The sequence below is a fragment of the Haemaphysalis longicornis genome, unplaced genomic scaffold, assembly GCF_048455015.1.
Source record: "Haemaphysalis longicornis isolate Haplotype H1 unplaced genomic scaffold, Haemaphysalis longicornis Haplotype H1 scaffold_2, whole genome shotgun sequence".
Classification (NCBI taxonomy): domain Eukaryota; kingdom Metazoa; phylum Arthropoda; class Arachnida; order Ixodida; family Ixodidae; genus Haemaphysalis; species Haemaphysalis longicornis.
The window spans coordinates 254,079,425-254,104,866 of record NW_027526295.1 but is presented as its reverse complement, the minus strand read 5'-3'; the positions used below and the strand labels follow the sequence as shown (position 1 = coordinate 254,104,866).

Here is a 25,442-nt window from a genome sequence, read left to right as displayed (position 1 = left end):
TTTTTCCTAAAACAACTTTTTAATATTTGGAAAGAAAGCGGCGGGGTTCATTCAGCCACAGACTGAATTCTCAACGTTAGGCGCGTACTATGCGGCCTTTTTTATTACGCTCTCGTTATACTGCATTCCATTTCTCTACTTGTAGTTCCCTTTCTGTAACACCTGTACCTGCCCTCGATTCTTATTGTGATTAAGGGCGCCCATTTCCTTTCTGAGACCCATACCATGTGCGAGGGAGCACAATTGGAACAGTATAAAAGTCCCGCGTAAAGAGGCCAATTACGCGTGGGCTGTGTTCGAATCGCAGCTGTTGTGTACATGACCGCAAACTGCATTTTATTGTCGACGACTTCTGCATACAGTACAGAAGGAATCTCCACCGGTATTACTAGGTGGGTAAGCAGCGTTTTCGCGAAAAGCACTTGCCTAGCCTCCCAACCAGAGCTAAACTAACGCATCGTGGTACGAGCACATCAGGCGTCGCAGCTTGCTCCATTCCCCAGCTCTTGGGAGTTTTCGTTTAACTAGGCACTTAAAAGCCTGTGCACGCGGTAAAGCTGTCAGGTCACGCCTGTTGAAAAGCTACAGCTCGCGTGCTCACTAGGGCGCTCCTCTCTTGCAAGTTGATTGCTGGCACACAGATATAAAGGCCGACTTTTAAGCCTCCTTTGCAAGGCACGAACCCCCTTTTCTTCTTCCTGCTCCTCGAAAAAAAGAAAGAAGAATTAACCTACAATCTTCTATTTGCCCCAAGTTTTCCGGCCACAGTGAGCGTTTGGATATACATGCTGCGTAAACGAGAGCGAGGTGCAGCAGGAGCCGAACGACATAGCGAGTCAACAACAACAAACAAACAAAAAGAAAGAGACCACGGAACATCCACACCCTTCCCGCTAGCGCCGCCAAGGCTTGGTGGCGCGCGTCGGAGTGCTCTCTCGGTTGTCACGGCTCGCGGGTCATCTGGATCAGCGCGTCGAGCTCGTTGAGAAGCGACGGCATCTCGAGCAGCCGCGGGTGTAACCTGCGCGAGCGGCGGCCGTGTCAGAGCGCTAGCGAACGAAAGTGTAAGAAGCTTGGCACGCACGCTATCTGCCTACTGCCCGCGCCGAACGACAGACTCTGGCGATGAACATCAGGGATCAACCCCGGGGAAGCCTGCACACGGGGTGAGGAGGACCACATCTGGCTTCCGTATATTGTACCTCAGTTTAATCTACGTGCGTTTAATTTGAGTTTGGCGCCCCTAGGAAGCACCTGGCCTGGAGTTCGCCTTACACACCCAGGATTCATCGGTTGAATTGGTGATTTTTGAACTTAATTCACACGTTGCGTTGAAATTTCAAAAAGTTTTAGTACATGGGTCATCGCCGAAGGCGGAGGGTAGGGAAAAGTTTATCCAAAGAGAGTGTTGCAGACCTTGTTTTGTTTGTTGTTACTTTTGTGTCACCGGAATTGGACTGAATATGCAGAGGACATTGCCATGAGCCCGAAAATCAAAGTATGCGTCATATACCGCGACACAAGACGCTGAAACTAACGCGCGCGCGCAGACACACACACCCAGATATTTTCAAAATACTTGACTGAGCTAACAATTTAGCTTTGCACGAGTAACGCGAACAGGACGGAACCTTGCAAAGCATTGCAAACGAAAGCAAAAAAAAAAAAAAACACGATTTTAGCATGTGCTTGAACGGACAGGGAAATGCCGTCTGCGTATCTTAGCCACTTTCGAGTTGTTTTTTTTCTTCATTCGTTTCGGGAACAAGAACGCCGCAGTAGTCATCAGAGCCACGCCTAATCTCGACGATATATGCGCGTGACCCCAAATTTTTTGGCAAAGAGAGATGGTAACGTCTATCTGCCCACATGCTGGATATGGGGGGACGAGGCGCCCCTCCGTGGGGAGTGGGGGAAACAAACATTCCACGATATGCATTGGTCGGTGAGTGCTTTTTACAGCGGGCTGGATTGTTTTTGAGGGTGGTAATTGCTGCATGTGCTTCGTGTGCAGGTCCTTGACCGCCGCGTTCTACGTGTACGTTGGTCGTTGCTATGTTATCACGGATTTCTGGAAGAGTGCTTTCGTCAAAAGCGCGAAGACGTCCGGAAACAAGAAAAATAATTCTGTATGGTTTATCGCCCGAGAAAGATACTATTCCGCATGCGTAATGGCTCAGCTGCAAGGTTTTTCATCGTCTCATAGTGATGCACTTGGTTGAATTCCAAGGGATTCTTTTTTTTTTTTTTTTTTTTCAATTTAGGGCAAGCAGCCTTAAACGCGAATGCCTCAGCTTTCGCATGAGCTCAGATTTTCAGTTTCAAAATAGTGAAGTCTGTTAAATAGGCTGGTAATGATGGTGATGATGAAATTTGTTTCGGTTTATTTGACATCCCGAGTTTTTTTACGCTTGAGCGGCGTCTCCTGACCATGACGTTGTCTCGCAAATTAGCTTGGGTGATCGAAGTTGAAACAGTGCGCTTCCGTACCATTTTGTTATTGTAATTTTGGTGCGTTTATTACCCCGCTTCCTCATATTTAGTAGCCACAAGCAAGTAACACCACGAAGCGAAGTAATTCTATTAAAATATTTTAACGGGGTGATCCCGATGACATCTTACGCACTCATGAGCGAGTGCTTGCTGCAGAAGAAGATTGGTTGAAGTTCGACTCCTATGGCAGCCTGAAGCTCAAGTTACTGTTACGTGTGCTGAATTACCGGACACGTTAGAGTATTTTAGCATAGCGGGTAGCGTTTGCTACGCTAGCGGCGGCGGATACCGGACCCGACTGCGCATGCGTGAGTTCGTTCCGGGGACGGGCAGCCTGCCACCACCGTGACCCTCCACCGCTAGAGTAGCGTACGGTACCCGCTATGCTAAATTACTCTATTATCACACGATTAATTTTCCATAAAAGCGGTCTATGTGCAAAAGGGAATATAAGGTTTTTAATATTTATTAAGCACTTGCTCAGTGAGGACACCCGTCTGTTTGTCTGAAATGCTTAATGTGTAACTTTCGGGGCATAAGAAAATACTATTAAAGGGACGCTGCTCGCTTGAACACGACTGGCCTCCTTCTATAAGAAGGTCCAGCACGTTAGCACTTCTGATAAACGCGTTCACTCCTTCCTTTGCTGCTTGAAGCATTGTCAGAGGTATAGTTATGGCCAGCACGGAGCGGCACTGCGTGATTTGCTCGTCGCGGAAAATGTGCCTTCCGTTTCTGCTTTGCCTTGCGGCTTTTTGCGGAAGTGGCTTTCGAATGCGTTTATTGCTGCAACAAAAATGATTGGGTAAAAGTCATTACATTGCTGTAATGACATAATTCGAACGCCCAAAGAACGTCAAGACTCGGGAAAAAGAAAAAAAATTTCAGCAGGCTTCCAAGTTATTTAGAGCATTAATTTTTGTCGGAGGTACTTTGTGAACCCCCCTTGTTAATACTGGATGGGTTTGTTGACTACGTTCTGAAAGAATTTGAGATTTCGAAAAAAAAATTGAAAAAAGTGTTGCAGAGTTCCTTGTCCCTTTAATAAAAAGAATTAAGGCCTCAATACTTGTATTTGCAAAAACTTCTTCCCAGCAATTCATCTGCGTATTGTAGTGTAGCCGACTAAAGCCCCGTTATCGCGTTTTATAGGAATGCATGGGGTCCTAGGAAGCATTGTTAAGATACTCTACGGCCTTACGGCCTTTATAGCAGACGTCTTATATTCATTGCGCCTAAAAGATGCTTTCACAGCAATTCATGCGAGTGTGCTGTAGTGAAGCCTACTTTAAAGAAGTTCAGTGTATAGCAGAGTGGCTTAAAGGAGCCATGAAGACAAAAAAAAATATCTCCAGAAATTCAGAGAAATGTCTACAGATGCCTAGCGTTCTTATGCCGCTTGTATAGAGTTTGAGTTCTTTACAGATTTTTTTTGTTTTTTTCATAATTTTGTTCTACCAAGTATCTAGCGATTAAAGGTGGAACGCCATTTTCAGCATTGAGAGATAATGGTTGGGACGACCCTTTTGTTCAGGCGCCCGGACGAAGGAACAGCCCCACGCGGTGATGATGATCATGTACAGGCGATGATGATGACAGGAGTGAAGAGTTAGTACTGATAATAATGTACAGAGGATGAGGAAGTTCTTTTATAAGGTTCGAAACATTGGCAGCGTGGTCAAAATAGCTTACAGTATTTTTTTATTTTTTTGTCTTATTTTTTATTTTTAAATATTATGTCCTGCCAATTATCTTTATTGACGCTATCATAACGAATAAAAACGGAACTTCTGTGAAATCTGCATTTTTGTTGAAATGCGGGGCTTTACACAGTCCTGGCTTTGGGGGTATTCGGCAAAGAATGCTACGCATTAATACAACTTTGTTCGATTATAGAGAACTAGCCTTTGATAGCTCACTCAGCTCCATTGCAGTTATAAACGACGCTTTCTTAACAAAAAAAAATGCGAGAAATGTTGAAGATCTTTCAAATTTTTCCCATAGTGACGCAATACGAGCAGGAGTGATGTATTATGGGCCGGCATAAAAGGATTTGTATCAGTCTTTTAACTGCACGTTCGCATTCAAGCGCTACGATCAAACGGAACTGTAAAATGTGGTTGATCCCGCTTTCATAGGAATCGGTAAAACACGAGAGGGAAAGTGCACGTGCCGGTACACTGAGTAAACCTGAATGAAACCACGCGCGCTCGCTGACCATGCGAACGAAACCGAACGGGTTGCCAGCGAATCGTTTGGTGAACTCACGGTCCGCTGCACCGAAAGAGCTAGCATGATTTGCGGGGCTGTCTTGTGGGTGTGCTTGGTGAGCGATGACCTGCTGGCGCGTCGCTTTGGTAAATGTGCGACCACCGCGTTCCTGCTTTGTGGAGTGTACAGAAGGCGGTTGCGTTGCGACGAGCTTAGCTGGCGCCAACTATCGGCGCTCATTAGCATCGTGATGCACTACTTAGCTTCACTTCTCTTAGACGGCAGCACCACCTAAGTGGAGCAGGTTATATGAAGGATATATGGCGCGTTCATACATATGTCTGCGCTTCAGCTTACAGCGGCGCAGTGGATAAAGCGTCTATCTCCCCCCGCTGCAGCGACGGACACCCCGGCTCGAATCCTGGCGCCGCCGCGTCAACAAAACTTTTTCTGGCGATGTCACTTCCGTGACGGATATGACGTCAGTCAGATCTTGATGGATCCCGGAATAAAACATTTTCGTGCTAAAAAATAGAACTATACAGTCACCGAACCTATAGAACCACCACTACGATCACCCAGTCATGTTATTTGGAGGTAGCTCAGGTCGACATGCGCTAATCATAAAAACAATATTCTGTGACGTCATAGAAAAGTTGCCGGAAAATGGCTGGGGAATCACCACTGGTTCGCCTGTCTTCTTTCATACCTCCACTATTTCTCGAAAGATTGATTGATTGATTGATTGATTGATTGATTGATTGATTGATTGATTGATTGATTGATTGATTGATTGATTGATTTATTGATTGATTGTAGGGTTTCGCGCGCCGACGCAAGGCAGGCGATGAGGCGCGCCGTAGTGGAGGGCTCCGGATTAATTCTGACCATCTGGGGATCTTTAATGTGCGCCGATATTTGTTGAAAGCTACGATAAAAATAGTTATAATTGTTATCGGTACGAAGCAGTCTTTTTCTTTAACCAAACGTATTTTGTCTGCATGATCCCTTTAAACATTTATTTAACAGTTCTCATTTGTGGGTTCCTGCAAGTATTTCAATACTTCGTCGTATCGGTTAAACAAGTTATTTTGCTTCTGCATAATTCTTCCGGGGCAATGTTTCGGTATTTTTTTTAGTTCCAACTGATGAAGTTTCAGCGCTAAGCCAGCTGCTAAATTACGTCCATTAGCAGCTCTGAATTTACGTTACCGTACCTTTTGGACGCGTTATAGAATTGCTGAGTGCATACACTGCTGTATGAACACAATTTAGAATCCAGATCACGAAGACAGCAGCGCAGAGGATATATAGAAACAGGCGCTAGGTTTCTCCGCGCCTTCGGGGTCGCTCTCCGTGCTTGTATACCTGCAAAGCATGCACGCGGAAATTTATGGCCACTTGATTGCGGCGTCACTACGCCAATGTACGCCGAGGCTTGACATATATGCTGTCACTGTTTCTCCGTGGACCTTTCACGGTCCTATTGTTTTCGTCGGGACGCAGTACACGCAGTCGGTGCTACTAGTTTCGACGCAAACTGCATCTGCGATCAGTTTCGTCTCGGCTGCTTCAGCTTCATGTTTTGTCACGACGAGAAAAATAGAATAATAATAAAAAGAATTTACCCGGCAGAAAAGTACAGAAGCGAAATTACCTTTTACGCGACGATTCAACTGGCAAAACGCCGCCTATAAATTACAAGGCTACGTCAGTCCCACCGAAAAGAAATGTTAGGTTGAACTTCCGTTCACTGAGTTAGTTGTAGTGGGTATGAAATACGTCGGGAAACTGTCACCCACTTATTCCACTCGCCGGCGACACAAGCGGAGGCGATGTCAAAGCGCAGCAGAAATAAGCAAAAACACGCGGGCTACAGGCTGGGACAATGCATAACGTCGATAGCGACTCAATAACGAGGCTGTGTCGCATAAAGGCAAGTGTGGCGTTAGTCGTCTGAGGACGGGGAAGCAGCTCTAAAAATGGAACACGGGAGGAAACGGACATTACCGTCATGGCAGAACACGGAGGAAAAAATTGCCTTCTTTCCTCCTTGGGCCAGAAGGAGCGCATGCAAGTAAAAAAGAACGAAAAGGTAGGGAGCGGTTGGCTAGTAGCGAGCGGGCAATGCTGATTTTGAATATGCATCTACCAAAACACTTATCCGCTGCTCGTGCGAGGGCTTTCACGCAGAAGTATTTGAAGACGAGTTTCACTAAAAACTCCCCGTGCTGGAAAAAAAAAAAAAAAAAAGAAATCCCGGGCCATCTCCACTAACGTGAAACTTGGGAAGAGGCGAAGCATGCAGTGTATAAGTGTGTTCTTGGCGCCTTGGCGTTTTTGCCCACGGAAATGAAACTCTTCGGGGATAGAAGTATACAGCTTTGCTGTAAGTCTCGTGTCTTCGAAGCACGAAGCGTTCTAGCGCGAAGTGTTAGAAAACGAGTGTCCCGGTGTGTTCTTTTAGTACGCATTTTTCCCACTGAGATGTAACATTCGCGAGGGGCGTTGGAAAACGATTGTCACGGTGTGTTTTTTGAGTACACGTTACGTTCTAGCGCGAGGCGTAGGAAAACGAGTGTACCGATAATTTAGTACCGTGACTGCATGATGCTACGACATGAGACGACGACATGAGACGCCGACAGCCCAAGCCCCTAAAGGGATTCGCCCCTAAAAAAAGCGGTCAAGTGATAAAATAATAGCAGCGAACTCTCTGCAGCGAACTAATTCTCTTTCCTCTAGTCCGCATCTGTGGCGCATAGGAGCGCTAATAATACCAGGGTAGTTCTTAGCCCAGTTTCGCTTCCTATGCAAGAACGTCGCCGTAGGGTGTTGACTATTCACATATACGGTGTGAGCGCACGACCTGCCACCGCACACTGTTCAAACCAGCGAGCGCAGTTCCCGACGAAGTCGCTATACCGTTTCGCGGTCAGTTTGTTTTCAGCGCGCCAGTCTTCAATATTTGCTCCGCGACGACCTCACAGTGCCGCGGTGCGCGATTTCGGGCGCGATCTCGTCGACGGCTTCTCTTCCTTCTCGCTAGCAATGACCTACGAATTCCTTATTCTGCGACCCGGGCGAAAGGATGCATCGACCGAGCTGACAGCCAAACCACCATTCCTTCCCTCGCCCACCTCCCCGCACTTGTGACTTGTGGTCTCTTTGTCGACCGGTGCCCGTCTCCGATGTTTGGAAACCTATTAATCTCGTTCCCGCCGCTGCCGCAGCAATGCCGCGTGTCTTCTGCTCGGCCGCGCGCGCTGCATTGTTGCGGGAACGTCCGGCGCGGACGTCTGGCGGTGCCGTCGGGACTTGCGTTTTCTTTTGAGAGGCGGGGGGATTACTGTCGCTATTTATCTCTCTCGTTGCTGCCCGAGAGTTTCTGAGTGCTAGAAGCACCGGGCATGCGGAGAGGCGGATGTACAGGTTCCAGCACACTGCGCGTTTTACTCTCCCGGCAGTCGTCGGCCTCCTGGTCCAACCTCCGACCACCGACGGCTGGGATGACGACGGCTGGAGTCGCCGGCATGCGGCTGCCCTGGGCTCGCTTGAGCTTGCTTCTAGCCGCGTCCTGCACCCTCTGGCCCGCAACACGTGAGTCAGCCTGCGGACGACTCGTTCAGCCTTGGGGTGCACCGTGCGTTTTTAGTGAGAATATGCTATATAAGAAAATGGTTGTGTATTGAAAGGTTAAGTAAGCTATACACTCAGTAGCAACGCTTTATTGCGGTGTAAATGCATGTCAAGTCAAATATTTTGTTATAGACAGATGGTCACAGCACATGGTTCGGATATGCAGAAGGCTGGGATATACAAAGTCACAGACTGTAAGGGACGTGATGAAATGACGAAGACGAGGACGATGATGATGATAGTGGTGGTGGTGCTGGTGGCGGTCGAATACTTTCACTGTGAAGCGTGGTAATGTCAAATATACCATCTAGCCAGTTGAGACCGAGCCTACGAAGTCGGCCCATGTCCAGGTAGCGTAACGGCGACCTGCTGCAGGCGAGAGTTGTCTCCGTTCGGATGGCAAGGAGCCACAGGCGAAACTTTAACTGTTCATTTCATGGCGAGGAAAACGCAGCTGTGTTCCAGCGCACTGGGGTGCGGCAATATGGGAACTCAAAGCGGCAAAGTAACGCTCTCCGGCTCTGTTAAAAAAAAAAAAAAACACACACACACACATTGGCCTCACTTCTCGGTCAGATAACGACCATTTAAAGTTTGCGAAACAACTAAAATTTATTTCTGTTTTGATTGCACCTTCAAATCAGCGCTGGTTGCGACGGGCCCTATATTGCCTCCCTTTTTGTCGAAAGCTCTACCAACTTACCAACCTGGTTCACGCTTGCGCTTGTATGAAGAATATCCTCAACTAGTGAAAAGGAAAAAAAAAAAAGAATTACAACTGGTTCGGCTGCACCAAGCCCAAAATATCGTGCAAAAGCTTGTTTCCTTGGATCATATTAGCAATTTTCTTTCACGAAGTCCGCATCGCTTCGGCTGCGCAGCGGAATGCTGATCGCGGCGTCTTCTTCTTCCGCAAGAGATGCTGTTAGCTTAACCTGCACGGAGTTCTTGTGGCTTTGTCTAGCTGCAGGCATAGAGTTTCATACAAATATATTGTAAGAAACTCTATGGCTGCAGGAAGCAAATTTAAGTTTCCCCTCCGGGGTTCCTTGTTAGAGTTAGGCGTCCTTACGCACAAGGCGGGGCGGTAGTCTTCGCATCAACCACGCGCTGCCAAGATATCGCGTCCAACGCTTCGCTCATATACAACAAGGAGCCGGCGTGACATTGTCGGTAAGGCATAGGCCTCACAACCGAGAGGAGCCGAATGGAACACTGGCCCCGGCGGTTTTCCTTTTTTAAAGAAACGTGAAATTCGGTTTGCTGGGCTAGTAGTGCCTAAGCTGGCGTCAAGCCTGCGTCCTCTCAGTTGCGACGTATGTATGTATGTATGTATGTATGTATGTATGTATGTATGTATGTATGTATGTATGTATGTATGTATGTATGTATGTATGTATGTATGTATGTATGTATGTATGTATGTATGTATGTATGTATGTATGTATGTATGTATGTATGTATGTATGTATGTATGTATGTATGTATGTATGTATGTATGTATGTATGTATGTATGTATGTATGTATGTATGTATGTATGTATGTATGTATGTATGTATGTATGTATGTATGTATGTATGTATGTATGTATGTATGTATGTATGTATGTATGTATGTATGTATGTATGTATGTATGTATGTATGCAGGGGGTAAAGCGAGCTCCGAGACCGTACGAATCGTGGGCGCTGATATGATACAATACCAACGGTTGCCAGATCAATTGTATTCAGCCCTCTAAAAAGTTGTTCTGTAATTATTTAACTAAAACAGAGAACTGAAGCAAAATAGTTACAAATAATTGCCTCAGTAATTAAAACTAGCTCTATAAAATTTTTACTGTAATTATGCTCTAATTAGCGAAGAAAGAGTAAGTTCAGTTTTGGTTTTGATTTTATTTAAGTGTGCTAGGAAGTGGCCAGGGCCTTTCGCCTGATTTGCGCAGTGGGTGTGTGCAGAATCCAGCTCAGATATTCGTGCGTGCAAAACGTGTACAACTGGTACAACTCGGATGCACGCGTTGAGCAAGTGCCTCGCCGGGCGCTTGCGAGGCTGTCATTCGTTTCTTCACGTAAAGCACCTTATAATTGCCCCTGAACTGACGCCGTAACAGCGATTCCGACCTGACCTTGACTACCGCAAGTTCACTACAGGCTGCGGAGTGGCAGCCAGCGATCGTTCCCGTTGGAAGAGAAATAAAAGGAGCTTTTATAATCGTTCGGTTCCAGTTGTTTTATTCATGGAACTTCTTACAGCTCTCCGTGCTTCGAACTTTCGTGCAAGCGTTCGTGACGGTAGAAGGAAAAATTAGGTAACGAAATGCGGTTTTTTTTAATCATTCACAATACGTCAATAAGTCAATGTTCTCTCCTCGCGCGCTCTGTGCGGCAAATTACTGTCCATTCAGTCCCGCAAGCTTTCACTTTGAAGTGGTGGAAAGCAGCTAGAACTTGACGAATACAGACAGAAAAAAAAAAGAAACGGGACACGCCGCTGACTGTATTTCGCATACTCCCATACTCCCTTGGCATGCATTCTGCCACTCCGTTGGCCTGCGATCGACCGCGCTCTTTCGTTCCTGTCCTTCAAAGGGCCGCGACTCACCGGCAATATCAGCGTTGGCCCATGCGATAACGTTTTCTTTTTTTGTGTGTGTGTCAATAAAGGTTTTACATTCAGCTAAAGCCACAGTTCACTTCACTTCGTTGGAAAAGCATTGAGCGACTCGCAAATTGTCACAGAATGGCAAATAAACGGCACAGCGCAAAAATTCACGGAGATCATGACGGAGATTCATTTTTCTACGCGTATCAGTACGGATCAGCTGATTCCTTGGCGTCCTCGCGCATGCGATCAGTCGCATTCGAGCTTGCGCGCAAGTGTTGTGTGAGCGTTGCCACATCTTGCTCAAATAGTCTCAGCACATGTAACTCACACGCTAAACCGAGAACACGTCGGTTACCTACCCACAGGAGATAAACTACGCAATGCTGTCGACGCCGCCTACACAAAATCCGCCTGGCCAGCAGCGGTCCGCCATGTTACAATTATTCCCGGCATGCTTCGCTAGCCGGACGCGGAAACGCCGCAGTAGCACGTTGCCAGATTACAACCAATCGCTTCGCGGTTTTTACTAAGCAAAAGCTCAGCTGGCAACCTTCAAATCGTTGTATCATGTGTGCCACTGTGCGTCGTACGGTACCAATGCAGTGGCTCAGCGGGGCGCTTTCCCTTTAGAGTCAGTATATTATCTCTATGTATGTATGTATGTATGTATGTATGTAGGGAGTAGTAGAACTTTGAAGATGGTAGAGAACACAAGAGAAGAAAAACTTCGAACAAGGTAAAAGCACGATTGTGGCCTACGTTTCAGCAAAGAGAACTTGCCCTGAGGAAAGCAAGTTCTCTTTGCTGAAACGTAGGCCACAATCGTGCTTTTACCTTGTTCGAAGTTTTTCTTCTCTTGTATGTATGTATGTATGTATGTATGTATGTATGTATGTATGTATGTATGTATGTATGTATGTATGTATGTATGTATGTATGTATGTATGTATGTATTCGTGTACACGCATACCTCGACTGCATACATCATAGCTCAATTTAAAAGATCTGGGCTTGGGCTTGAGATACAATGCACAGAACTGGCAACCGGTGGAGAATTATGGTGACGGAGTGGCAACCGAGAGAGGGGACTAGAAGTTTTAAGACCGGTAACTCTATGGCTGGACGAGATAAGGAAATTTTTTTAGTGAAGCCAGTAGGCCGTGGCTTCCAGGTATGGCTCAAAGAACTAGCTCATGACTAATTTGAAAATCCGATCGTTCCAATGCCCGCTTTAAGACACTAGGAAAGTGTACCCTAAATGCTGCTTGTATTGCAAATTGCATTGAAAATTGCATTGCAACTGCTTGTACTGATGGCAGGAAACGCACCTACCTATTCTTACCATGCACGGCTGGCTGCGGAGCCAAATAAACGCGGCAGCACCCAGTCTTCCTTTCAAGTGACATGTATACTGCCGTCGGGATTTGATTACTGCCGTCGGTGAAGCGAATTCCTTTAAAACGATGGAGACACCGATGTTACCTCCCGCACTTCCTGCTGTTACTAACCGAAAAACGTCTTTGCGCCTACTACAGACGAACACACTGCCATGTCACTCCAGACTGCATCCCATTCATCCCAAATTATATGAGTCACCTAATTGCACTAAATGTGTCCGAAGGACACCGTCACCAATCTCATTGGGCATGCCCTGAATGCACCTTTCTCTTAATCCCCGCAGTCGAACCCCGGGAGGAGGCGCTGGGCCATGCCACCCCACCCACTTAACCATACATTTAAAATAGTATCTCTCTCTCTCTCTCTCTCTCTCTCTCTCTCTCTCTCTCTCTCTCTCTCTCTCTCTCTCTCTCTCTCTCTCTCTCTCTCTCTATCTATCTATCTATCTATCTATCTATCTATCTATCTATCTATCTATCTATCTATCTATCTATCTATCTACCCCCTCTCTATCACACCATTTTTGTATTGTAGATTATATCATGTGACATATAAAACGGAGACAGAAGTAAGGAAAGAAGGGAGACCACGGAAGTGAAAGACAGTAACGAAAGGCTTAATTGAATCTTAGTGCGAGGTTCCAGAGGCTCATGCGCCAGCCGCGTCGATAACGACCGAGGCTACCGCGGCGCGACGCTGAGTGCGCTGAAAGCCACACTCTCGTCTTTTTGTGCTAACAGTTCGAACAACTGTGCATGATAGTTTGAACACGGACCGTTTTCCTTTTGTATTCAGCGTACGTAATGGGGCCGGATGGTTTTTCACGAGGAGTGCAGGTTCGTTCCAGCATGTATGCTACATGAAGGCCGACAACAGATCGTTGCCTTTGGCGATGGTGGACGTGGGACTGTGCAGCCACATCATACTTGGCTTCGCCGTTGTGGAAGACGACGGCAGCATCGATCTTGACCTGGTGGGGGGTGTGCGGGAGCTGGCTGCCTTCGCGTTGCTCCGGAGGCGAAAGCCCGATCTCAAGCTCATGCTCTCCGTGGGTGGCGGCGGAGGAGACAAGAACTTCAAGAACATGGTCGCCAGCACCGACAGCAGGCAGAGGTGACTCGGAGAGCTATCGATCCTCCCCGACCCTTTCATTATATCAGCGACTTCCCCAGTGATATTATGTTCGTATGCATGTAGTAATAGTAGATTGCGCGTTGCGGTGGCACGTATCACAAAACCGCAGCAATGGTTACACCTGTGTGCTATCTACGGTTGCTTCAGACGTGGTCCTCAACAATGAAGGCGGGCTGTAATGGCAGCCAAGTACTTCTCGTGGTGCTCTTTTTGCGCGAAGAGACAGACAGACAGACAGACAGACAGACAGACAGACAGACAGACAGACAGACAGACAGACAGACAGACAGACAGACAGACAGACAAACAGACAGACAGACAGACAGACAGACAGACAGACAGACAGACAGACAAACAGACAGACAGACAGACATAGACGAATCGGTGCAGCTGAAACGTAGTCAAATTCTCGGGGCAAGTAGGCTGTGATGAAACCGCGTTTGACGCAATGCTGTAGCTCCTCTTTCTACCTTTCTGGTGCCCAGGTTCATCGCATCGTCGATTTCAGCGCTTCGAGCAGCACGTCTGGACGGACTCGACCTAGACTGGGAGTTCCCCACGCTCCTAGACGCCGTACCTTTCGGCCGTCTACTCAAGGTACTCATCGCTATTTTTTCATGCCGTAATCGACTGAGTTACCTTACGCTAACAAATTGCCACCACGTCGAGTCAACCGTTCAGATACACTTACGTATGGCAAGCTGGTATCCCCAGCGGAGCGACCTGCTTCAGTAGATCATGCACAAACGCAGTCACGCAGACCACATCATCATAACCAACGCCTTGCTTCCTCCAACAGCTAGACACGGGCAATGCGGTAGCTATTCTTGTCGTCGAAACTAAATCGCAGTGATGTACACAGAAAATTCACTAAACTTTGTAGTCGCCATCTGAGTGACTTTCTCCAGAATTTATTCTCAGCCATCAATGGAGCCTTTATGGCACGTTGTGGTACGTCACCAATGCAAGTGCCACATTTGGCCGTGAGTTGTAGGAGTAATTTCGCGAGGTTTGAACTTAAGCTCGCATGCACAGGCAGATTTTATCTGAAGATAGGCGTGCGGTGAATTACATGAAAAAATATTTGTTAGTCTCCACAAACCACGTTCAAATTTTTCTCACAGGAAAAAGTCATCGTGGTCTCTTGATATTGCGTTAGTATTAGGAGGTACATTCGGCAGTAACCTCTGACAGTACCTAATGGCCGTGAATGAAGCCGCTTGATAAAGCAGAAAAACCACCAATGATAACTTCATTCTGCCACAAAGATAATGTAGGAATGTAGGAGTGATTTTCACAATCTGACTGCATGCAGGGATGGGAGCTCATACATGTAATTTTTGCAACGCACTTACAATATTTACCCGTGTTTGCATTTCCCACGAACTGCCCATGTGGATACAGTTTGTAACTGTTGTATTTTTCCCAGGTTGCACTTAGCATTCCTCTAAAAGAATTCTTGCGCACGGCCGTGCTTGTGACGCTGAGGACACCCTTACATTAAGTGCTATGCCATTCACCTACGTTCGATCGTGCCTTTCCCTTCATATTTTGGGGCTGGTATGCAGACAAGTGACCAGAATACACTCAAGCGCCCCACTTCATACCTCTCATTTATTCCGCATAATCTTTGCCCGCACGCGCAGCTTTTTTAAACGGCAGCAATGAGGCCTGTCTAGCAGCCAAGAAGTTGCGACAGTGGTTTCATGTCTGCCAACCGGTCGTCTGCAGATGGCCTCTGTGGAGTTCAAGAGGGACGACCGTTGGCCACTGATCCTGTCCGTCGCGGTGCCGGCGCAGAGTCCCCTCGTGATCGTAGGCTACGACATCAAGGCCATGGCCCAGTAAGTGGTCCGAAGGGGAAAAGCAGGGGCTCATTTGTCGCGTTTACTTCGTCGACTGAGGAAGCGACCCTCCGCCAGCCAGAGTTCATCGAGGGGGTAGACTCTTGCAAGCTCATCCCACCATTTACATCTTTCGCCACTATAATACATTATCAGTTCAGAAGATCCTTCATCCGTGCACAATATGCACAGGCACCTTATTGCGAAACTTGTTTTATACAGTGGCGGAGCACTGGGTTGGTGAGGTCGGAGGACAGTTGCAGGCTGCTTTTACTGGGTTTGTAGGAATAAGTGTGTGCGTGGTGTGTGCAAGCGTGCGCACACGAAGAACTGGCAAACATAATACTGGGATAGTCTCGGCATGCTTATAAAAAATCTAAGCCTGTTTGCACAACGGTGCAAGCCTGATATCATAACAAAGCTGTGTTTGTCTCACTAAGCTAAACTTGACGAGCGCCGTATAAGCCACTGAGAACAATTTACTCGGTTACTTTTACTTCTTCTTTACTTCAATTTACTTCTTCTTCAGAGAAGGAAGCCAGCGGCTTCCTTCTAAGGAAAGAAGCAGCTTAGAAGGACGAAGAAGCCCACGCAGCTAAGCAGGCCGAGTCGGTCGCATTTTACGCACAGGTATCCGCTTGGCGGCGGTGCCAACTAGCGAAGTCTCGGCATGGTAGCATGTGTCATCAGGAGCTGACGACAGGTTCGTGTATACAGCTCCCCTAAGGGATCACGATATACAGGAACTCTATGTTCATTGACGCCGCAACCAACTCTCGCTTGTGATTATATGCTCTTTCTTCATTCAAATGCTTAAGTTTGTAATTTATTTTCGCGTAGCGGGCGCATTAGCCCTCCTTACGCCCGATTCTTGGCCAATCTCCCACGTTCGGGCGTGCCATGTTACAAGGAACACCACGAGACGCACGCTCACGTACGCTCGGCATTTCCTTGATATTTTTGTGGGTCATTGACAGTGCAACCTATTCTTAGTTGTATCCGTTTCAAAAATGTCCATTTCGCGCCCATTTTTAGTCATGACGTAGTTGCACTTGCGAGGCATCTGGCCAATGGGAGTGCTGCGTCATGATCGGTCATCTGCTTCCAGCCAATCAGAGCTCGTTCGAAACGCACACATTGAAACGGACATGAAATGCACGAAACTGAGAACTCCGCCCCAGCTCTGCTGTTAAAATAACCAGCAGTTGAAGGACAGGACCAATCCAGGGATTATACAAGCCCGGCTACTTTACTTGCAAAATGGTAAACCTGTATGCATACCGTAATGGAACGGAAAGAACCAGTACATGAGTGTAAGCAGATGGAACCTTGAATTATTGCGGAAGATTCTTCAGTCTTATCAAAGGTAGCCGATGCCACAAACTTGTTTTTTTTTTTTTTTTGTCACGCATTTGTTCGCGCTTGTAAGCAATGCAAGGATTAGGCATGCAAGCCGAGACAATTCTGCACACCACTGGGGCAATACCCGATGCATATATAGCTTACCTTCCAAAGAGTCGGCGGTTGTGCTGTACAGAATGTAAACATTACAAGCGAACCTAAGTTCTCTTTCATTCCATCCTGCAGTGCACAAACCCAGTGCCTTGCACCGTGAAGCTCTATGAAGTTTACTTTGGCCATTACCCCCGAAAGTGGCACGTTTCTCCGTGAGTTCGTTTATATTGATATGCATGAATCATGCAGGTCCGTGGATTTCGTGAACCTGATGACGTACGACTTGAACGTCTACAAATGGTACACCCCATGGCTTCACCACAATAGTCCGCTATTTTCCAGAGCAACCGACCCTCCGTACTTCAATACGCTCAACGTGGTTAGTCCCCAACCTTTCTAACTCCTTCCTTTCACATGAATTAATCTAAATCGCCGTTTTATTCGTATTTGGCGTGTGTTTTTTTTTTTTTTTTTTGAAAAATGAAAATTTAAAATACGCGCCAACATTGCAAGCGAGGTGAGTTTGAAGGCATGAAAATGTTTGAAACTTGCATCATCTTTTCCACGGCTGAGTATAGTCTTCCTTGTAGTTGTCACAGACCTGCGGGTGGACAAAAAATTGATAACGCTTTTCGCGTGGTCACCCCCGCTATCCACTAAATGTTGAAGCGTATATCATATGTGCGTTTGCGTAGTTGACTTGATGTCTGTTAGGTGTGAAAGGTGCAGCAGTTTCATCAAGAAGCGCTCGAGCACTTCAGTCCGTGCATGCACCATGCACCCGATCCCACGACTGCGATATCATTTCGCACGCAATGCTTATTCGCCACCCCTGTCTTCCCCGCATGAAGGTAAGTCGGTGGTCCAAGGTGCGCAAACGAAGCTCTTCCACATCCAGCCGGAGAGCGTGCTGGGTCGTCAGAGTGCAGCATTATGGCCTCCGTCTAGGCTGCCGGTAGTAGCAGGCAACGCTTAACAACTTCGCCCGCACCGCGACCTGAGCCGCTTTAAGGTGGAGGACGACATGTAATCAGCGCATTAGGGCCCAGCATCCACAGGGCGATGTCGTCCGTGTATCAGTTGTGTGACCTCGCGGCCCCCGTCGGAGGCAGTGTGTTAGGCTCGTCATCACGATGTTGAAGAGGAAGGGGCTGGCGACGGAGCACTGCAGAGAACCAGTATCTACTATCGCGTGCTGTCGAGAGGGCGTCTTCACCGCCAACACTTGCGCTGTGCAGCCCCCCGGGAAGCCCTCGACGAAGCGTCGCAAGTTCCCCGCTATGCCGACCTCCTCCGTGGCCTCGAAAATGGCGGCTCGCTCCAGGTCGACTAAGGCGCCCTAACAACAGAGTAAGAGAAGGTGACTGCTTGGTCGCCCGGGCGCTGCGACCATGTCACCGACAGAATCTTTCGCTACTTAGCGCCGCCGGAACCCCCCAGCTGCTCCGGAATACGCCCTCCCCCACCGTGATAGCTCCATTCTCTGCATGGCCATGCGGTGTAGGAGTTTGTGGGCTCACGACGTGGGCTCGACGGGATGGTAGGCCGTGACCTGCCCGTATCCCCAGCCAGGCTCGGGAAATGGCAGCAGGATGCATCATGCAGCCAGGAGCTAGGTGGCAGCCTTCCCGTCTCTTAAATGCGGCTGCACCTCTCACCATCAGATATGTTAACGCCGTCATGCTGTTTTGTCCGTTTTAAAGTGGGACCTGGTAGACACACCGGTCAAGCTTTGGGCTTTGGAGTTTAGGTGCTTTGTCTCCCCCATATGTACCGTGACCTCTGCCAGGCAGGTTGATAGCACCGGTCGGGAACGACGTCAATCTAGAACTTGCTATACTCGGTTACAACTCAAAAACGGCACCACCTCATGTAGTGCATCACTCCGCCAAAGCGCCGGACCCGCGACGTCAGTGCGCGCGCGCTTTGAAAGGGGTTTGCTATGAATGCGTGATATCGTCTGCCTTGTCTCACGTAGTTTGTTTGTCGTCATTGGAGTCGTTTATAAGCATATTAAGTCCAAAAAATCACGGGAATGGCTCACGCCGTGTTCAAATTCCCCGCATTTCCCCGAGGGGAAGAATGTGAAAGTGCGAATGCACGAGTTGAATTTGCGCGGTTCGGTAATGTTCGCGAAAGAGAGATCACACACACACACACAACTACAAAGAAAGCAAGATGCATTTATTCACAGACACCTATTTGTGTTGTCGTTGTACTTGATTGCTAGAGCGGATCTCAGCTTTGAAATTTCGTGTCAGTACTCCTTTAAGCGGGTGCATTAGCCCTTCTCACGCCCGATTCCTGGCCAATCCCCCACGTGGGTATGTGCCATGTCAGCGGCCAGGCAGCGCGCGCCCATCTCCCCCCGTTGCCAAGGAAGACGAGGAGATTCCTGGCCAATCCCCCACGTGGGTATGCTATGCGGACATCGCCGGTGGACGCAGGTTCAGGGTCGCTTAAGAAGTGCATTAGCACTTAAAATATTCCCAGTAACGCCCTACTTGCGCCGCGCGGAGAAACATCCGGCTACGGTGATAAGGCACAGCGGCAACTTCCGGTGCCGTTCTTAAATTGTCTCCGAGTATAGCGGTAACGCACCACCAGTTGGCTTGCACACGCGTTTACTTCGACTCCTGCGCTTTCTCATTGTCGTTGCTTGGAAAGTAGCCTTAACTGTTCTTGGAGAAGAACGCGCGCCTACGCCTGTATGGTGGTGATTGTGTTTGTACTGGATGGTTAGGAGCATGGTTCTTAAGCCACATGTCGACCAGGGTGCTGCAGCTGAAGTTTGAAATATATGGGCCAGCATCACCACATTCTGAGATGTCGCAGCTTCGCAGGAAAGGCTTCGTCTGGCTTTGCTTACGCTCATGGCTGCTCCGACACCCAGCGCAGTCGAATATTCCTGTCATTCTCTCTGGGTGGACAACTATAATTGATTTTCGAGACAGTACTGCTTGTAGCGGAGCTATAGGACGACGTGGCATCAGGCATGCCGTTCAGTGTCAGGTAATCCGGAGAGGTCCCGCGGAAGCCGCCAACAAAGGTCGCGTGTTCATGTTCTGCTCGAGTTTTACCTGCACTGTCACGTTGCCTGGCTCTGCCCTACTGGTGCGCGTTAAAGATCCGCGGATGGCCTTAATTATTCTACAGCCCTTCCACTACAATGCTGCTCTATATCCCACACCATAAAGCGTAAAACCCCAAGTTGATTTCAAACTTCCGAATTTAGCTTCGACGCACTTCACTCGTGCTTGAGCGCTGTTCTAAGAATCATACCTAGAGTATAGACATGTGCTGTGTTTTAGATCAGGGCTCTTTTGAGATAAAATATAAGGGCTACCAAGTGTTGGTTTTCTAATTGTTAATCTTTTGTAAACTTTATTCACCTGTCTCCTACATCCCGCAGGAGTCGAGCGCGAAGTTATGGGTGACGCTCGGCATGCCCAAGTCCAAGATCATGGTGGGAATCCCGACCTACGGCCTGTCCTGGGTGCTCACCCATCCCGACCGGTGGCAGGTCGGCTCTCGCGCAGCCGGGCGCGCACAATATGGCGGTGGCTTTGTGAGCTACCCTGAGGTACGTCGTAGCGGATTGCCTAATCAAGACGTTGTTCACGCCAACGTTACTAGAATAAGCTAGTAACCTTGGTTCGCACTCCCTGTGAGCTGTGTGCTGTGAAGACAGCCATTGTAGGACGTTCCCGTTCCCAGAACTGAGGCGGATACAGAGCGACCTATCGTGAAAATGCGGGAGATACTTGGAATCATTGCCAGATGAGGGAGCACGGTAGCTTTGGTATAGTGCCAATTTCGAGGGTGCTTTCCCTTCCCCCTCCCTCCCCATACGCATCCACTACTACGGAAGAGTGTTGTGCATTGTTTCAAAGGTCCAGTCATCTAAGAAGCACTAAGCGAACTAAAGAAGCTCTAGTTACGTCTCTTCCAAAAGCCGCCATTCTCATGTTGGCGGTTCGACACACTCTCAAGAGTGTAGGGCCACCGTTCTCGCGAGGCTTCTGTAAATTTTAGCTAAATGGCATGACCTATAAACTCTCGACGCTGATTAGCTAACAGTCCGCGTGGGCCCTCTTTCAGTTGAGTAACGTTCGTGCAATTCATGAGAAGAGAAGCCAATATCACGGAAGGAGCGACTAGCATACTTGCCTAGAAAAGTAGGACATACGCGTCGCGCTGTGAACGTAACTATCGGCATACGTTTGACGTCCGCCAAACGCAGTTGTGTTGCAGGGACACACCAAGAGTGTCGCTCCAGTTATGCGCGATGGCGGCGTTGGCACGCGTTTGTTGTCGGCTGTACCCGGCATTGCACAGGCCGAAAGGAGTGGATCTCTGCTTCCTTCCCGAGTCCAGAGAGCTCACGCTGGCTGTCGTTAGCGCTCCTTATAATATGGCCAGGTGAAAGCTGCTCGCGTTCGTTGCAGTGTGCTGTGTTCGTTGCAATAGAAACTGTGTGCGTCAGAGCCAAAAATGTCCCGTACCCTTTCAGAGGCATTTGACAAAACAGGGAAAAAATTATTTGACAGACCACCAAAGACATCTGGGTGCAAAGGAAAACTAAACAAGCGAAAATGAAGAAAGTAGGTATAGTTATCTTTGTATGTAAAATTAACAAAAATACCCGAGGGAAATTATGTACAGGAACCGCTCACTATAAGTAATTTAAGCAACCTAATGTAACAATGAACTTAAGAATGACCGTTTAACTAAACGGCCATTCTTGAAAATAAGTGACAATGTAGAAAGAGGCAGAGAGAGAAAACTCATTATTGACTTTACTAGCCCCCCCCCCCTCCTGCTATCCTTCAAAGAAAGAGAAACATCTTTACTGGAGAAGGCGAAACCTGAATTTATAATGGCCGTGAACCATAAACTATGTTCGCTTGCTTCTGCTTTGTTTCCTCGTATCGCTTTATTTTGCCTTTTCCTGTTACATGCCCATTCTTGACTGTGTTTGCACTTCCATTGAAAATTTTAATACACATTGTTATTCCCCCTTCCCCTATATAATGCCCTGCAGGTCCTTTAGGGGATCTGAATAAATAAACAAATAGTCCTGTTGGGGAAATGGGTTAGGTGAGGGGTAGTGGGCTCTTGAATAGAGAAGGCCTTGATCTTGTGTTAGGTCTTCTGGGAGAAGGCGAAGCACCTATAGGAATCGCGTTAGAACTTGGGAAAGAGGCCCAACATTCTAAACTACTCCTGCAAGGCCCCTTGAGAGACTGAACAGTGCAATAAGGTGAAGGCGTGGTTCGAGTGTTCACCGAGTCGGTACCGTGGGATCGTTGGTGGGGGAGGTAAATTCTGATAACGGGTGCATTTTGGCGGCACCGAATTAGGTAACGTACAACAGCTTTGTTGGGAAGCGGCGTTTGGTGACAGGAGCGCACCATTTTCGTATAGTGTTTTCTGTGGGTAACTCTCATTAGGCGTCTCCCGCACAGAGCAAGCGATAAGGTTCAGGAGGCAGGAAGAAAGTGTAGGGCACTATAAACATTCCCGTGGCTAAACCAAGCCCTAATGACAGCTAATTTGACAAGTATAGAAAACGCCGGCACTGAAAGGGAGCCTCTGGGTACCGGTTGAGGAGGAACGAGAACAGGTCGCGAGGACCGATTTTTGTTTTTAATTTCTGACAGCGTGTTTGCTGACTGGCCACGTGTAGCCGTCTCTGTTTAATTAAATTACCCTTTCTTTATCTTCTGCAATTCATGCTCTCATTCCATATATTCTCCGTAGCAATTCTTTTAATGCAAAAAACATTTACTAGCGTAGTACAAAAAAAAATGCATCTACTTCTGGTGTGGCCAGCCAGCCGCGTTGTCTACATGGAAGATACAAGCACCATAGCAGCTGCCGCTCACTGTTTTTCTTCAACGATTTCCTGCATGCATGTTTCAAGCGCCTCCCCAACCGTTCGTTAGGTGCTCCAGTACCTGGCGAGTGGCGCAAAGCGTGAGTACGACGCTGAAGCCATGGTCCCTTTCCTGCACAAGGACAACCTCTGGATAAGTTACGACGACGAGTCCAGCGTGCGGCTCAAGGTTAGTTTGCATTTTTGTAGCGCGAGCTACACTGGCCGAGGTTGAGCGTTTCGTGTGGCATCTGGAGAGCAGTGCTGCGCATGCGCGTGGAGCAGTGACGTCTCGCGGTGCACAGCTGGCGCGCTGGAGAAATCGGTTGAAATCATTAGATTTTGGACAAATTGGAGAAATCATTAAAGAAATCGGTTGACGTTACAATTTTCCCCCAGCGTCCATGGCGTTAACTCATGCGTCGTGAAGTCGTAGAAGAGAATCGTTGTGAAGTAATCAGGTTGTGCACGTTTGTGCATTCTAAAAAAGAAAACAAAACCTACAATGAGATGGCAACCCACCACGGTGGCTCAGTGGCTGTGGCGTTTTGCTGCTGAACACAAGGACGCGGGTTCGATTCCCGGCCGCGGCGGCCACTTTTCTGATGGAGGCGGTCAAAATTCAATCAGGAGCCCTCCACTACGGCGCGCCTCATCGTCTATGTAGCTTCGGCGCGTTAAACCTAATAATTAATCAATCAACGATGAGAATACATCTACATGCGGCGGCCAGGTGATCTATCCCCAATATGATTACGGTAGTGGGTGAAGCACATATTAGTTGAAAAGTATAAATGAGAAGGAGGGAGGAAAAACTACGTAATTTCTAAACACATCCCGTTTTCTTAGAGAACTGCAGTGCAAGCAACGTATCAAGGACGCCAACAGCGTCACCGGGCACACTTTGAAAGTCTTACAGACTTTTGTTCGCGACATGTTTTGACTACCTTGCACGGGTCAAAAAGTATCACAGGGATGCATCTCAGAAAGTGGCCATCGCTGCAACTACAGACGAGACTTCTTGCTCAAAACCAGGCTACAACGGCTGTTCTTCTGATATATACGGTAGATAAAAACCACTGTGAGCAGTAAATATACGGTACAGTTTCATACCAGAAATGGCCGCGTATCTGCTGCTTTCGTTGCAAATGTCGACGAAAGACGATAGTCGATTGGCGCCCCTGCCAAGTAAATGCCTCCATTCTCTATCCCGCTCACCTCCTCTCAAGCTGTTCCTCTCCCGTTTCGTTCCTCCGAAGATAACGCGCTAGAGGTTTGTTCAAGTCAATTTAAATTCACCGCGTTCTACTATTCCAGGCCGGGTGCATCGATGGCAGCGCTATTGTACGGCAGAGACGCGCGTGAATCGAGGCACCCTACCATAATGTTTATAGAACCACGTTGCCCTACTCCACGAGCGTCCCAAGTGTAGCATGGAACCTATCTGACGGAACCTTTCGTTGCTGCTGCCGTTTGATTTCTTAAATGCCGCCAGGAGCTATAGTAGCGTGGGCAACAGCAGGCGACAGCTTTCTGCAGTTGATTTTCTGCAGTTAAAATCCAAGCATCTATGAATTTTTAAATAAAGGAGCACTGCAAATATCACTTATGTATTGATTTTCTACCTCATATTTGCGTAATGTGTTGTTCTTGTTCAGATATGTTGACAAGTATGAACATTGACACCGGACTTAGACGCTTAATAATGACTGTGGGTATGTCAGACTATTTCGCAGCATCTGTTTCAGTTTCGCCGGGTGGCTGAGTCAAGTCGCAGACAGAGAGATAGACTGACCAAAACTTCTGTGTTTAAGCCCAAGAAAGACTATCGTTTTTTAAAATTTTCCTCCAGTCCCACAAAACTCTCTGGATAGTATCAGCCTACCTCGCTAGTCCAGGTTTTGCTTCGTACAATGACTAAAAAGTTTTCGGTTTCGGCAGTTTAAGTACAGAGCATATTTTTCTAGAGTGAGCGTCATGCCCTCACTCAGGACGCTTTGTTCGTCACTGAGTGCCCCTTTTACTGGCGCAGGCGTTGTGGGCCTTGCAGAACGGCTACGGTGGCACCATGACTTTCAGCCTCAATGCCGATGACTGGGCAGGCACCTACAGCAGCACTACTTTCCCCCTGCAAAGGGCCATTGCAAGCATTGGCTCTGCGGTGACACCGGACAGCTCTGCGATGATACCGGACACTTCTGCTATGACACCGGACGCTCCATGAGCATGTGGGCAGCCTTCCCAAGGCAGCATTTGAACCACGCCCCTGTGATAAGCTATATGTGGCCGTAACCATCAAACTGGATATTACTGCCTTTTACACCGACCTTCAAAGTATCGCCGCAAATCCCCGTGCCGACATGTGCGCGAAATTGTTCTTGGAGGGGCAACGAAGACCATCGGAGCCCATGTTTTATTTGAAAGAACTGGCCGTTGGTAACTCACTCAACTCTTTTCTGAAACTACGTAACGTTGTTTTCGCCAAAAAACGTATCGCGAATATTGACAAACTTCCAAATTTCCCGCTGAACGTCAGTTGCGACGTCAGTATGGACGTAATAGAGCAATAAGTGCGTCATCTTCATCCCCGCATTAAAGATCAAATGGAACCAGATCAAATGGAACCAAAGGCGCCACTGCTATCGCACAAGCCTGTTTATTTGTGGCAGCTTCTGTCGCCGGCAGCCGCAAAAAATAAGTCCTTGTGACTTAAATCAGTGCGACAAAGTGGATGGTGAGTGCAGTCTTTCATCTGTTTTACTTGTTGTCTAGCTTGATTTTTGA

General features: G+C 47.8%; 1 protein-coding gene across 4 annotated transcripts; it reads left to right on the top strand.

Moving 5' to 3' along the window:
- The first annotated feature begins 945 nt into the window (after positions 1–945).
- LOC144167746 (chitotriosidase-1-like) lies at positions 946–25,442 on the top strand. 4 transcript variants are annotated; one of them, XM_077696929.1, is made up of 9 exons: positions 946–1,166; positions 8,172–8,304; positions 13,184–13,460; positions 13,967–14,078; positions 15,213–15,325; positions 17,030–17,159; positions 20,193–20,363; positions 22,729–22,848; positions 24,691–25,442. In XM_077696929.1, the coding sequence occupies exons 2-9, from the start codon at positions 8,214–8,216 to the stop codon at positions 24,880–24,882; spliced, it is 1,206 nt and encodes a 401-aa protein (XP_077553055.1). In that variant the 5' UTR covers positions 946–1,166; positions 8,172–8,213; the 3' UTR covers positions 24,883–25,442. The 4 variants fall into 4 exon arrangements, with proteins under 4 accessions (XP_077553055.1, XP_077553053.1, XP_077553052.1 ...); XM_077696927.1 differs by lacking the exon at positions 946–1,166 and adding an exon at positions 1,816–1,945 and having other exon boundaries at positions 13,263–13,460; XM_077696926.1 differs by lacking the exon at positions 946–1,166 and adding an exon at positions 1,822–1,945.

What these genes read in the sequence shown, in the direction of transcription:
- LOC144167746 (XM_077696925.1), top strand. Translation starts at nt 8,115, where the DNA reads ATGCGGAGAGGCGGATGTACAGGTTCCAGCACACTGCGCGTTTTACTC. An exon ending in CACCCTCTGGCCCGCAACAC is followed by an intron (nt 8,305 to 13,183) that starts GTGAGTCAGCCT and finishes CGAGGAGTGCAG; the next exon opens with GTTCGTTCCAGCATGTATGC. An exon ending in GACATCAAGGCCATGGCCCA is followed by an intron (nt 15,326 to 17,029) that starts GTAAGTGGTCCG and finishes TGAATCATGCAG; the next exon opens with GTCCGTGGATTTCGTGAACC.